The 16096-nt window shown below is 32.8% G+C and overlaps 1 protein-coding gene across 1 annotated transcript; it reads right to left on the bottom strand.

Moving 5' to 3' along the window:
- Nucleotides 1-222: 222 nt before the first annotated feature.
- On the bottom strand, nt 223-12343 carry LOC145641840 (protein NARROW LEAF 1-like). Its single transcript, XM_081692824.1, has 6 exons — nt 12027-12343; nt 11106-11604; nt 8943-9086; nt 6986-7226; nt 1507-2007; nt 223-921 (listed from the first exon to the last, which is right to left on the bottom strand). The coding sequence occupies exons 2-6, from the start codon at nt 11592-11594 to the stop codon at nt 473-475; spliced, it is 1824 nt and encodes a 607-aa protein (XP_081548950.1). The 5' UTR covers nt 11595-11604; nt 12027-12343; the 3' UTR covers nt 223-472.
- Between the last annotated feature and the right edge of the window lie 3753 nt (nt 12344-16096).

Genomic DNA, 16096 nt, shown 5'->3' with positions numbered 1-16096 from the left:
GAGTCGAACAAGTCTGGGTTAATCATTGCCCTGAAATGGTTGCCCCCTATGTACTCTCGGACACTTTGTCCCTTAATTAATAAATGCATTAGCTTGCTTGCCCTAAAAAAAAAAAAAAAAAAAAAAATCCTATAGCCATTGATTTTCTATTTTGAATTTGACAAGGTGATAACGTTTACCATAGACAATCTCGAAGCCTAAATCTAGTTGAGAAAACGTACACATTCAAGCTCTATGATAAATAATTTCCCAATAATAAAAGACCATTTCTTATCTAAGGTAGTTGGGCATAAGATAGCCAATTTACACTAAGATGCATGCTATATGACATGGATAAATAGGGTAAAATACCAATCATGATGGTGTTGGCATCATTTATACATTAGCCACCAACAACACCACTAGATTTGGGATATAGGTTGCAGAATTATTCGAATTACAAACACTAAACAACTCACATGAACAACAGCAACTAAAGCTCTAACTTTTGTTTATTAGGTTCATCAGAGCTAGTTGAAGCATCTGATCGCCTTCTCTTCAACTCATTGTCACCCAGTTGCAATGACACACAGATATCTTCATCCGAACCATTCCTCAACGCGGAGAGATTTTCTGAATGCTTAATCTCTTCTTGATCAAATTTATGTAGCGGGGATTGTCTAACAAAACTAGGAATAAACTGATGCTCGACACTTGGGCCTGACTTATCTTCATCTTCCAAATTCAGGTCAGTTTCCATTGCTGATGAATTAATATCAGGGCCAGGAGGTCCATTTTCTAAAGGAAGATGCTGAATTTGGAGTCCCAAGGGCTGGAACTCCTCTTTGCTTTTATCCAATGGAAGTCCATCAGGAGGAGAGGAATCACCAACTGCAGAATTCATTGCTGTTGCTGATGCAACAATTTGTTCTTGCACTGCCTCTGTAATTATAGGTAGCTTAATTGCATATAATAACAAGATTCAGGGATATATAGTCCTTGTTTTCTAGATAGCAAGAAAACACACATTATAGCAACAGAATATATATAGCAAATTAAATCCATATTGGTTGAAAATCTAACTATAATACCATAGAAATATCTTTAGTATTGACCAAGGCAGATAAGGTAGCTGGGTACATATAAGCTCTTCCAAAAATTTTATTTCGTATTAAATAGTGTTAGCCTAAGGCTAGGTGTCCTTCAGATAACAAAGAACACTTCTGTCAGACAAATGGCAAATAAGGAAGTCCAAAAATAAATGATCAAATCAAAACACCACCAAAGTGCATTTAGATTGATTGCTAGCTCTTCCAAAATCACATTATGTCTTCTTAAAATCTATATGTATTAGATAGTGTTAGTCTGCAATGCTAGCTATCCTTTAGATAACAAAGAACGCTTCCATCAGACAAAGGGCAAAACAAGGAAATCCACAAAAAAAATAAAAAATCAAAACAACACCATAGTGCATTTGATTGATAGCCAGAGCTCTTCAAATTCATAGCGACATGGATAAGGAAATACCTTTAAGCCCTTGGCTGGTTGTGATGAGATCAAGCTCAAGCAGATTGAGAAGCCTTCCTAAATCAACCCCACTAGTCCAATTCTCAGGCGCAAAACCAACTTTCAATTTCAGACGGCCACGATTGGCAGTTCCACCCCATATTATGCCAATTGGACGTGGCTTTTCCCCATTTTCCCCTACTAACATAATGAGGCTTCCACTGTCTCCTTCAAGGTCAAAGGTTTGCTGGTTCTCACCAACAACGAGAAAATCAGTCAAGAAGCATATTCCCTTCTCATCATTGTACTCAAGTGCGTAAGCTAATACAACGCCAGTTGTCAGGCCAGAACTTCGACCAACTTTCATTACTCGTTTTCCGATTAAGCTACTAATAGGAGATTGCAAATCTATATGCTTAACATCTCCTATATCCCCTACACCTTTTACAGATGTACTTATTGTTGACATATCAAAATCATCTACAAATGGAATGAATGCTCCATCTGCTCTCACAAATGTCTCTGTGTAGGAAAAACGTTTGTGAGGACATTATCAGCATAATCATACCAAATGAAATATCATATCAAAATTTACATAAAATAGCCATTGAGGTAGCAACAAAGGCATCAGCATCAGACAATGAGGAACAAACTAAGTCTCAAGACTCATTTAGGATTGGGTTGAAAATATAAAAAGAATATGTATTATATAATGCAAATCTGGGCACTGTATAAGATTCAAACTTTTGATTAGTCTAAAAACCTTGATATAAAGGCAGAATTTACTTGAGAAATCTGAATCATTTGTCTTACGCAATAATAACATGAGCTTCACGCAATAATAACATGAGCTCAACGTTTTGGCAGAATTCACAAGCTTTTAAGTTTTAACATTGCTATAATATTAATCCCATACATCAGAGATTCTACCTTAATTGGGTATATACACAGCATCTCCCAATCCCATACTCTTCTGATCTGAACAATCATAATTCAATTTCCAAATATTCACCAACCAATAGCTTGCTAAAAATTAACGATAAACTGTTGCACACTTCCACCCCTTCCTTCCCAATAATGTGTCTTAGTTGGTAAATATTAATTACTATAAATTTTTAACTAGTCAAAACTTAAAGTTCCAAATCCTCTCCCCTTCCCAATTTAATCTTTACACTACGGATGTGCACAGAGGTTAAGGAAGCGAAAATGCAGGGTAACAGTATGGATGAGTGTGTACTGTGTAGGGGCCAACTTTAGGAAATTAAAGAATATATAATCTTACTTAAACAAGATTGTTGTATATAAGAAAATACTATACGAAAACTGCACAAATAATATTTCTTTTGTTCCTTTGAGATTGCAACATGGCAGGGGGTGGGAGAGTGCAGTGGGTAGTAGGTAAACCGATAGACGGAAGAAAGAGAAACAAAATTACAAACTTGTACATATATTAAATAAAGACTAAAGCAACAAGTATTAATAATTAAGGGAATTTACTATGTGAAAAGAGATACTTCCTTAGTTCCAAATCAATTGAAACGCTTATACCCTCATCGGCCTATCCTTCTCCTTGCCCAACCAACTGAATCGGCGACCTCAGCTACCTGTAATTATAGCTTGAGACAACCAAACCCTTCAAGATCCAAACATTCCAAAGTTCTAGAAGTTTGTACAGGTTTGGATGTGAAATTCATGACCCATTTCTTTCAATGGTTTACTTCCTTTTCCTCGCAACAATAGCCATTAGTGTTTAGAAATGCCGTGTGAGTTACCAGATTGAAGAGGGCTTAAAAGGGGAAGTGGGTAGAGAAGAAGTTTGTAAATAGGAGAGAGAAATGGGGTTGGTGGTGGAAGTACTTGCGAGGGGGTTGGTGGCCATACCATCATAGCAGTGGCAGTGGAATTAATGGAAGATTGTCCTTTGGAGTGGAGAAGATGATGAAACAATAAGAGGGGAACTACGGTAGAGGGAGGAGAGAGAAGCTGAAATAGAAAAGCTGAGGTTAAAATTGACATTTCAACACATAAAAATTACCCAAAATAGATATGTTTACTAAAAAGGAATTTCCCAAAAAGGAACATAGGAAGAATATGTTTTCCTAATACGAGTTAATTGCGATATTTTTAAAACTTAGTGAAAAGGTAAACGTTTTAAGAAGAGGACAAGGTGTCCTCAAAAAGAAATAGGTTATCAAGGCAAGCTAAGCCGATTCCTTAGTATGTTTCCAAGTGTAACTTGGAAAAGCCTCCTCAACCTTGCCAAAAAAGAAGCTAATCAAGTTATATATCCCACAATAGATCACGTGAGATAGCAACATTATTGTAAAAACGGCCATTCTGCTCCAACCAGATACACCAAAAAAATAAGCCGTTGTCACGATTTGCTGAAGCAACTTCTAGCTAGCACAAAAGGCTACATACAGAATTTGTAACCGCTCTTGTATAAAGGTCTGAATTCTGACTCAATACTCTTCACAGACTACAAAGAGTATTTTCCAAGAGTAGCAAAACATAAAACAATGAAGTCGAGTGGGTATGGGTCATTAGCAGCAAAACATAAAAGGTCTGAATTCTGACCCAATACTCTTCATAGACTACAAAGAGTATTTTCCAAAAGTAGCAAAACATAAAACAATGAAGTCAAGTGGGTATGGGTCATTAGCAGCAAAGCAAGCAGATGTCAGGTGTTTCAAAATTCCTGGTAGCTGCTTTTAAAGCATATTGTAGGTATTAAACCTTTCCAAAGCTAAAGTCCACCCTAATGGGGACCTTTGACCCCCAAATTAAATACGGAAAAGAGAGAGTGTAATTTTAGAACAGCAAATATAGGGCACTGCACTCTGCCTTTCAAGTTCCACAAGGACATGGAGTAATCAAGCATCCACTAGTAAAATTAAATGATATGGCAAAAAACCAAGTTCATAAGGATTAAGGAGTATAGATTAATTGTTGAAGTTGCATACTATATTACTATGCATAGTACAGTACATCTTAAGCAAAATGTAATTATCAACTATCTAAAGTCATTATTCCAGCACTAGACTGACTAAAAGGGGAAAGAAACCTACCCTTGCCCTTTCAACACCCACTAAATATAAGAAGGATACAAAAAACCAGGAATGACAGGCTTCCTTGTGTAGCAAGAGTAATGTTGTTCCATTATAGAAACCATTTTCATGTAAATCAGTAATTTCATTTACACTTGCACCCCTAACCACAAAATTTGATGGAGCCAACAACAAAAGAATTGCAAATGGAAGATCTCAGAGGTAAAAAAAAATTCAAAAGAGCAACTGTTTTAGCTTAAGGATCAAAGTCAGCATAATCCACTATAAAAGCTGGAAATTGTTGCATACAAGATGCCCTACCTCAAATAGAATGTAGGCATTATAGATATCTAAATTGTGTATCCCTAATTTAGCATTCGAGATTAAATTGAAATAATTCCTCCGTTCCACAAATATTGCAGCAATTTAGGCAATAAGGTTAGGCATAATTGTTCACAAGAACAAAAATCTAAATAGAATGTAGGCATCATCATTGATGGAAGTTTCACAATTATTGGAACATTTCCCTATTTGCACATGTTTTCTCTCATCTCTCCTCATCACATGGGTCCATAAATTTATTCCTCTCTATCTCTCTCTTCTTCTTAAAATCATCCCCGTCCATGTTGCAATTTTAGGGGAACGGAGGAAGTATTGCTAAAGTAGTTAGATTATGTGATTCATCCCCCTGTCTTATCTGGCCAATTTCCTAGCCAATACCCATAAACCTTAGCCAGTTCCCATAGTTAGTCAACTTTCCCTATCCTTAAACCCAAAATTAAACTCAAATAATTCAAAAAACATTGAAAATTTCTGTGAGCTAGCTTGGATGTCACTTCGAATAAGCTTTACAACAATATATAAGCCTTATTTATGTTATAACAAAGAAATATGGGCAAAATACTAAAATTGAACTCAAAATGGATACCCCTACACTCTTTTGGCTATGTCTCAAAGTCTATAAATAATATTGGCCAAATTTCAATTGAGATGAAAAGAAGACTTTCATAGCTTTCCAATGATATATCATAAGCCCCATTTATAGTTCATGATCAAAAGTTATGACCCTAAGTCACGACAGCTTCTCATTCGACACCAGACTTTCACATTTGGTGTGAGATTGCCGAATTTCGATTCTTCCGAAAGTTTCCACCCATCTTTATAAACATCCCTTTTGAGCTTAAACCCCCTTCTTGTAAAAGTTAAAATAAATAAATAAATAAATTCCAAAAAATAATGGTATTTACAATAATCTAATCTGCTTTCTCCCTCTATTTTGTAAACCTAAACCCCCTTTTAGTAGATCTAACACTCGATTAATTTATTGTATCTGACCCTTACAATCCAGGTACTAATTATAAGGAACCTTCTCTATATTAATCTACTTCAAAAAATATAGAGTTTCACCCTTTTCCAATTATCTTTTAAACATTACTTCCTTCGTTTCTATTTAGTTGAGACGTTCAATTTAGTCACACATATTAAGGAGAGGAAAGCAAATGAGAGAGAATGATAAAGCAAGTGGGGTAAACTAGTAAATGCAAAGTATAAAACTTACCCAAAAAGGAAACATGTCAAATAAAAATAAACTTCCTAAAAAAGAATACGAGCAACTAAAAAAAACGAAGGTAAGAATTATTTTTATTCTTTAATTAATTATTCATGATTTAGATTGTTATCTTACATTGTGCAAGTTTGATAATAATTCTTTTTATATAGGTTTCATAGTGCAGATCTTGTCTTATTATTATTTCTCTATATTAAGACTAATTCATTCAGTACTTACAATTGTTGTAGCTATACTTGTTTATGTGCATAATACCTAATCTAGAACTCAACTATAAGATAGACTATTATCAAAAGCTTCTAGCCTCTTTTGCAAGGAAATGAGTTCTCAGGTTTCTTTAAAATTCGTTAACTGTAGCTCATTTAAAAAATGGGCAAGTTATGCACAAAGCTGTCTTGTATAGTGATCAACAGCTTTAGCAATATGTTACGAGAAACGAGAATCTAGAAACTCGAAAAATGTTTCCTGACAGCATCTTAAGCCCCCCCCCCCCCAAAAAAAAAAAAAAAAAAAAAAAAACTACTTTTTGTAGTTTACGTCCCATCCACACTAACATATGAATTGGCACTGATTTTCAAACCAGGCCTTCAACTTGGAGTTTCAAATGGTCAACTGATTTCTTCGAAAATTTCTCTGTCATGCAGCTTGAAGAGATATGACAAAAGTACAATTATACTGGGTCCACCGCAATCTTCTGTCATTGCATTAGCAAAAGTCCAAATGCCTCAGTCAGATTGACTGTCCAATATTTCAATCAACCTTTCACATCACAATAATGCCAGGGCTTGCAGTTTTGTAACATGATCATTTAAAATCTTTGTCCAATATTATAAATTTGAGTAATTTGCACTAATAATTAAAATGAGGGGACACAAGGTCACATTACCTGGATTTATTCCAGCAAAGATGCCATACCACAGGTCATCTGTGATGAAGGATGTAGCCCTCTCCACAGCACCCAAATATACACCAGGGCCAAGATTTGGTGGCAGAGGATGAAACATCTTCTGACTTGGATAATCCAAATCAACTGCAACATGCCGGTTTGTTAGGAAGCCCACTTGTCTACTTCCAGTTTGACTCCTCACAATAGCACCCAGGGTTCCATAAGTCTCTTGGCTTGCCACCTATGAATAATCAAATTGTATACAGTGATTATCCATTTATCCTAGATAGCCCGTCATTACCACACCAAAAAAAAAAAAAAAAAAAAAAAAAAAAAAGAATATCTCCTAAAAAAACATAATCACCAAAAAAAACAGAAAAAGAAAAAATGATGAAATCGAAAGGCAACCGAACATATACATAGTAACATTATTATGATGACAAAGGTTCTGCAAGCAGGCAACTTTAATAATGCCTTACTGAGTCCAGCAATCTCGAGGCATATATTGAAGAAAATTATCAAAACAACAAGGTAAAAGCATCATATCTTAGCATATGCAATTCCATTGTTGCTCTTTAGGCATAATTTTCCCATTAGTCCGTCATGACAAGCAATATGATTTAATATGGTACATAAACAACTCCACCAGAACAAAGAAGGGTCCAATTGGATAGTAAAGTCAAGCAACATTCCCCCCACCCCCCCAAAACGCTCAATAAATACCAAAAATGAGAAACTAATAGGAGAACCGCTAGAGGTAAAATAATCAACATTGAAGACAAGAACAAATAAAAGATAGACGTCGAAATAATGATAACATATACTCTTGTTCGCTTAAAATAAGATATTGTGAATTGTCCTTCAAAAGCTAGAGGATCAAGTTGAAGAATCTCATAAGGCTAAAGAAACAACTCGCTTGAAAGATAGAGTGCTGCTTGATCTGTGAAAAAATTGGAGATGACTCCAGCTATATACACTAAAACATAAAAAAGGGCGCAGTGCAATGCATAATACCATCAATACTACTTGTTAACATCATGAGCATATCCTATATCTGATGCACTAATACATTCGCTTCATTAAGCAACCAGATAGCTTGTTTCAAAGCAATGAGGAAAGCCTGGTAGATTGGAACAAAAATGGTAGGACCCCCCCCCCCCCCCCTCCTCCCAAAGACTGCCAAATTGGCCTCCATCATTGAGTACTGTGAGCTTAAGTTCAAAATCCTACCGACATTTTTCGACATGAAAAATTTACAGAATTACAATAACTCGATAAGTATGATCAAGCTATAGTAAGCATGTGGTAACAATGCGAATGGGATTTGACCAAGACCATAAGAACAAGTGCACCCACAAACTCTAGCTTAGGAATAACTACAATGCCAAAATTCAGGTAGCATATAAAATTTAACATCAGCCTTTCATGTAAATTGTTTGAACTCGGATATTGGTATTGGACACAGGTACACATTTAAGTGTCCAAAATTTAAAGACAGGCCCTTCCCTCCATTTGGGCATGAGTACAGAGACACCACATTGGAATTTGTAAGATATATTATTTTAGCTTGTACATATACAATTTTAAAATTTCATTCAACTTTAGTACCATCTTCCAGGCCCAACTTGGTAGCTACTGCCTACCAAAGCACATACATCAAACCCTAGCTTACTAAAAGAGGGCATATATGAAATAAATAAAATGAAGGTAACTACACGAGAGATAAAGAAAAGAGGGGGAAAAAAAACAGAGCTGCCAACCATATGAGAACATTGAAAAGGAAACGAGGGGGAAAAGGAAAAAAACAAAAAAAAACAGCCACATGAATGAGGAAAAAAAACCTTCTAGAATGGGAAAAAAAAAAAAACAGTTGTATTTCTGGAAGGCAAACAATGACCTAGTTTAGCCTCGAATTAATTACAAGAAAATGTTTTGTAAAACTTTAAGGAAAAAATACCTGTGAACCTGAACCAATACATGAATCATTTCCACGCAAATCATCCACTATCTCAGTGTAAAGTTGCTCCTTGGGTGCAGGCTCTGGAGCTCCAAAATAAGAGAATTCTACCACGTCCACATCACACCATACACCTCCTGGTCCCTAATAAAAAATTTCAAGAGCCATCAATAAATGAACATAAAACTCATATTATGTCTCACAATATGAGCATATAGTAGCCCATATCCCCAGATGAACATATAGGCAAGTAAAAGTATGAAACAGACACCTAGTAGTGTAAACTAAAGGCACAATCAAACAATAGAGAGGCCGTATCATCCAATTGAAGAGTGCATTGGCGTTTGGTTCGCAAACTAGTATGGGTTTGGAATCAAGAATAAAACCATAATGGTATGAGTTTGGAACTTGATTCTTAATACCATATGTGTAGTATGATTATGAAATGAAGTTTATTTTCTTTTATTTGATACCTAAAACCATTGGTATGACCCAAATCCACCTCTCCCCTAGGTTTCTAAACCCCATACTTTTAGGGTTTTGAGGTATGGGTTTAAAACTCTTAAAAACATAAAAACAAACATAACGTATGGTTTAAATCATTCTAAACCCATACCTCATATCTGTGAACGAAACACCTTTAAAGCTTTAATAACTTCAGATTTACCTTCTTTCACTTTTATTTACTAATAATATTATTAAATTCAAAGAGCACAAGGGTGTTATATCCCATAAACAAAAAGAGGGCTAGAGGCAGAAACATCATGCTCATAACTGCCAAAGGAATACAAGTGCCACATAACTTATTAAAGAAAATAAACAAACCAACTTTTCTTTTCTTTTGAAGTTCATATGAAATTATATTACATTTACCCTAGTTCTTGTACGAATGGTGAAGAAGAATTGAAGAGTAAAACTATGGAATATTTTGAGTTCATGAACAATTGGTATACCGGTATACCGGCATATTTTGAGTTCATGAACAACTGAAAATATAATTAATCTCTTAAACAACAAAGGATTGCAGCACGCTTTATGAGATTTACATAGATGTACCAACTTCAATCATGCAAAGCAGTGGATATCCATCTCTTATGTGGACTGCAATTATTAAAATTCTTTCAAAGGAAGATAATAGACGGCAAAAGTTTTCTTTGTGACTTGCGAGGATGATTAAATTGAGAATAGTCCTTTAATATAGCTTGTAACAATCACACACATTCTGCCACAGTTTTCGTGCATCTTTTGAGAGAAAGAAACTGGGGTTTAGTGTGTGCAGACTGGACAAGAAACTTCAAGGGGCAATCTATTCACAAAATTGAACAATGTTTATCAATATACAAGAAAAAGCTTATCATATAAACAATTTTTATCATGACTTGCATACTGACAAATGTATAATACTTCACTGCAGGTCGCCTGAAGCATTTTCAAGAAAATTTAAGTGTTATGCTTTGAAAATGGGTTAACAAATATGCATCTTATAGCATCATCCCTTTACAAGGAATTAATGTCCCTAGTTGCCACAGTGCGTTGCAATACTAGTCCCTACCTCCTTCCAGTTTGATGGGTTACATAAGGAAGTCATTAATCAATATATATAATTGGAAAAAAAAAAAAAAAAGGCGGGGGCACACTTTGGAGCTGCATGTTGCTCGGTTTTTGAGAAGTGTCAACGTGAACCATGGCTGCAAACCATTAAAGTGCAAAATTGAACACTTCCCGCTAGATTATCGTAAGAATAGTTTTAAAGCTTAGACTTTTTAATTTGTTTGATGAAACATAAAAGTCACGCAGGTTTAAGTTAACTGTTACATTGTTGTATTTGATGGGAGGATAGGCTGTCTCTTTATGTATCCTTCGTCTATTGATGAATTCTTTTTCTCAACGAAACTAGAATAGAAGAAATGTAACAAGCAAACAATTAAAAACAGGAAGGATACACTGACATTGTATGTTGCTTAGTTAACTAGGTCTGAAAGACTGACTTATATTTTGACATGCGTAGTTGAAGGGTAATGAAGAGTCCAAATAACATATTATAACATTTGACAGCAGATCCACTAAAATGGAGCATAAAGCCTAGTTAGAATATATATATTTAACTAATACTGATAGTAATAAGTCCAAAGGAATAAAACTTATTAAATAATAAAGTTTTACCTCCAAGGCAGTAGGTAAACATTGTATGGGGGTCAGCCATTGCTTGTGCACCTTCCTTGAAACGAAAACAAGGATGGCAGGTACTTGAGTCAGTACACCCTTTCTGATGCGAAAACCAATTGCTGTGCCAAGACTATAACAACGTAAAATTTTGCTGTGAAATGCCCTTATGGTCATCAACTCAAGCAAAGTTGTGGCACGTTGCCCTTGAGGTAACCGGCCAAGAGTTTCAGGGAGAACTCCTTTTTGAAGGTTTGCAAAGTAATTTGCCCTCTCTTCAGCAGCATCACTTATCCGACAGGAAGCTGGCCATGAGAAATAAGCTGCACTACTTTCAGAGTGCTGTCCTGCTGATGCAAAGGGTTGAAGGGGTGGACTCAAAGAAGGGAAATTATGATGACCACAGGAATTCCTTTCCAGATCCAATGCTGACTCTTCTGATGGGATAGGACCCGAGCAACGAGCTCTATTTACTCGATTTCGATCCATCTTCCACTACCTAAGATAAAAACCATGTGAGAAAAGATAAAAACCATAAACCATGTTTTCTCACATCACCAATCAATCCTCTCACCCAAAATTCCACCAAAATGTCATAAATAAACCTGAATTCTTAAGACCTAAAATCATACTTACAAATCAAATTTCAACCCCTACTAAAATCAATTATACCCTCTCTCATTTATAGGCCAAACCCACATCAATTCTTGACAATTATATTAAATTAGCAAATACCCAGAAAATATTTGCACAAATTAAAGGGACCCATTAGCAAAAACCAGAGCATAATTGAAAATTAAACAAACAAGCAAACATTTTAGATAAATTAATTAAATAAAAACAAAAAAACAGCCGACAAGAAATTTAATTTAACAATTAAAACCCAGAAAGTAAAGATAGAAATAAAGAGAGAAAACTTACTAATCAATAATGGCAGGAAAGAAGATGAAGGATTGAAGATGAAGAAACAACTGTAGAAATGGATACCTTAAATAAAATATAGGGGTTTAACCAAAATCAACCATTTAATTAATTAGTATATGTACATAAAAATTGGTGGGATATATATAATATTGATGTTGAAGATTTGAGCTATAGATGGGATGTCTTTCAGAAACAGTGACACCCCCAATAGAGAAGAGAGTAGTAGTGACTAGTGAGGAGAGAATGAATGAATGAAGGAGAGAGAAAATTGAACAGTGTCAAACTCCGACATTCCAAAAAAGGTACGGACTGCGCAAAAGTGGGGGGGGAGATTAAAATATTGAAAACTAAGTTAGATCCCGTGCGATGCACGGTTTTCAACCTTTGTGAAAGAGTATCAATTTAAAATTCATCTATAATCTATCTATAAACCTATACTAAAAGCAAATTCTTCTATGACACTTGTCATGACCTTGTGAAAAAATTTCCCGCCTTTTACCTTTTTTTTTTTTTTTTTTCCTCTTTTTTTGCAAAATTTATAAGTAAACTATTTATACCTTATGATATTTTCTTTCCACTTTAACAATTATATTTCATATATACCCAAATAAAATATTTTTGAATATCTTTTATATACTTTATGTAGTATTTTGTAATATTATTGTCAAAAATAGTTAACAACCGTGCATTGCACGGGATTTTAACCTAGTATTTTTTTAATCTCAAATCGAGCTACTTAAAATATATTTTTTTTTAATACATTTTTTTTTTTTGAAGAATTTTTTAATACATATTATATTGCTTTCTTCTATTTTAAACCTTGATGGAATTTTTTTTTTCAAAATATGATAATTTTTCATTCACCAATTATATTAAGTTGAAAAATATATATGATTTTTTTTTAACTATATATAAATAATCATTATACATTAAAAAGTAATCACTAATTCTTATCAAAAAAAAAAAAAAAGTAATTACTAATACGGGAATTTATTTATACAAAGATATGGTTAGATATTTAAGTTTATAAATATACTAGTTTTGTACCCCGTGTAATGCCCGGATTGTTTATTGAATTGTAAGATAAATTTTTAATCTGTATATCAAATTTTAAAATATATTATTGATACAAATTTTAATTATAATTTGTACATCTGAAATATTGGTATTTTATCGAAAATAAAACTATAAACTAACAATTTTATCTTTTCTATCCAAATAGAATTCTAAACTAACTTTTTTATCTTGTAAAGTCTATTTAAGTCTATCCTACGTGGCGCGACACTTGGCGAAAAGTTAGAACGCGAAGTGTCGCTGCTTCGTGACCTGGCTAAAAGTTTAGCTTTATATATTAGTTATATGATATGATATGATTATTATACGATTTTTTTTACCTAAATTTTGGAAGTAATATATTTTGCGTATATTTTTTGTCAATTTATAAAAACTTTTTTTTTTAAATATACTAAGGACACACCATAAAATGACACGTGTCATTGTTGATGTGTCTTTTAGTATATTGTTATTGATTGATTGATTGATTGTAAAGAAAATCTTGTGTGGTAAGTGGTAACTGACATTATATTTAACATAATGACCCATCAATATAAATAAAATATCGTTTAACTATTAACTATTACTAAAACAGAAGTCTGCTGACATCATCCTCTATCTCAAATGTATCTGTGTCATTTTCTCATGAAAATTTTTCCTGCCAAATGCACTTATGAATTATGATGTCATATATATATATATATATATATATATATATATATATATATATATATATATATATATATATATATATATATATATATATATATATATATATATATATATATATATATATATATATATATATATATATATATATAAAGAATTGGTTATTTTTATTTTTTATCATTTCATTTCATTCTTTTGATTGTGTCAATAAATAAAAATAATAATTTTTTTTTGTTAGAATAAATATTTTATATCTATAAATTGGCTTTCATTTTTATATTTTGTTACTCGTGTTATTTATGATGATAGTTGCATATCTTTTATGATTTAACTTAAAAGTATATACGAGAAAATAAATAATAGAAATAAGCTATTTCATTTCAATAATTTTTTAAATTCGTGCATCGCACGGGTCTAATCTAGTTACTAAAATAATAACCACTGACATTATTAATTTTTTCAAATTGTACAAATGTCAGTGTCTCATTCATTTTTTTTCGCCTAAATTTTTTTTCTTTCATTTTAAAAAAAATATATAAATACTGATTGCAAAGTAGTTTAATACTGTACACTAAAATTTTTAGTTTTCAAGATTTTTTTTTTTAAAAAAAAAAACCCTTTTAAAAATGTTAATGAAAACAAATATCCACCTTTTATATGTGTGATTACTCCAACTAATTACAAAGTTCGCAAAATTTTATTGTAGACATGAATTTTCTTTAGTTTATATTATTTTAATTTTTGCAATTTGGTTTATGTTAATAATATCGTATGTAATATATAGATTTTACATATTTTAACCGATATGTCTTTGAAGTTTACACAATTATAAATTCTACTAGATGAAGCCTGTGCGATGCACGGTTTGTTTGAATTTTTTAAAATAATTTTTTTATACATATATTTATGTGCTTAAATTTGTTATATATTCAGATAAAATTCCTAATATCAAAATATAATATTTTATATTTATTTAATTTAAACTAGAAAATTTCATTCTTCAATTTGCTTACGTGTCATTTAAATTATTTAATTCTAAAAGAAATTAATGATCTCGTATTATCCTACGTAATGCGCTGGAAAAATTAAATCCTACGTGGCTCTCTAAAATATATATATATATATATATGTATGTATATTTCTCTCTGTTTTTGAAAACCTATTTTAAGAAAACAGTCAATCCAGTTTAGTTTGGTCCATGATAAGGGTCCAATAATAGTGTAGTTGGATTAGGTTCGAAAAAAGCTTTCCAACGATATATTATAAGCCCAATTCCGATTAATAATGAGGAAGTTATGACAAAATTACTAAACTGGGCCCGGTTTGATTCTTATATGCGGTCCAATGATCTAGAGGAGGGCCTATTATGATTAATCATTCCTAATGCAATTAGGATTGATTATAGTCTTCTAGAATCTTCTAGATGGTTCTTTTGAATCCTAATTTGATTAGCATTAATAAATTGACTTTTAAGAGTTTTGTTTAGAATAAAAGAAGTGATTTTAAGGAAATTACAGTTTTGCCCTCTCATAAGCTTAAATTTTATCAAAATAAGAAAACGCGTGGAAAAACTGATTGCAGCGTCTGGCGACAGGCGGGTGTTTGGCGACAGCGTCGTGTTTTATCCTATTCGAAACTCTGATTTGTTTTTTATCATATCCGGCTGATTTTCTCTATAAATAGTCTCCTAAAATCTCTGTTTTCAATCAATCAATTATCATCAATTCTTCTCATGAATTATCACCTACTCTCATCAAGAAATTATTGATTACTCTCTCTCTCTCTCTCTCTCTCTCTCTCTCTCTTTTCTAAACAAGTTTTTCTCAAACAAAATTCCGCATTCACAAGATCTAGACACACCTAGCAAAGTTCAAAGTTGCCTTCGCCTTAGACGTGAAAGGTTTTATTTATGAGAGTTTAGTCCCAAATCTCTATTTCAATTATTTAATTTAATTGTTTTGTTTTATATTTTCCTTGAAGTTACTAACGTGTGTATTTTTTTATTAGAAAGAGGTACGAGGCATCCAAGTAAGTAATTTAATTGTTTTATTGATATTATGATATAGAAATCATGTCTAAGTTGTTTTTTTTTTTTATTCTTAGTGTCATGTTAGGATGTTTTCCTTAACTTGATGTTTTGAATGACAACAATAAGTTCCTAGTATCATGTCTAAGGTAAATAAAATAATATCAAATATGCTTATTATGATTCATGTGATGCTTCCTATTTTCTTTCCTAATATTCATGTTAGTATCATGTTAGGGCTAAAGCCTTGATTTTTATTGTTTAGTGACATGCTAGGGTTTGTTATTAATCTTGTTAGTATCATGCCTAGGATCTTGCT

The sequence above is a fragment of the Chenopodium album genome, chromosome 8, assembly GCF_948465745.1.
Source record: "Chenopodium album chromosome 8, dcCheAlbu1.1, whole genome shotgun sequence".
Classification (NCBI taxonomy): domain Eukaryota; kingdom Viridiplantae; phylum Streptophyta; class Magnoliopsida; order Caryophyllales; family Amaranthaceae; genus Chenopodium; species Chenopodium album.
The sequence above is the reverse complement of the archived record's forward strand: the minus strand, read 5'-3'. Positions and strand labels throughout refer to the sequence as shown.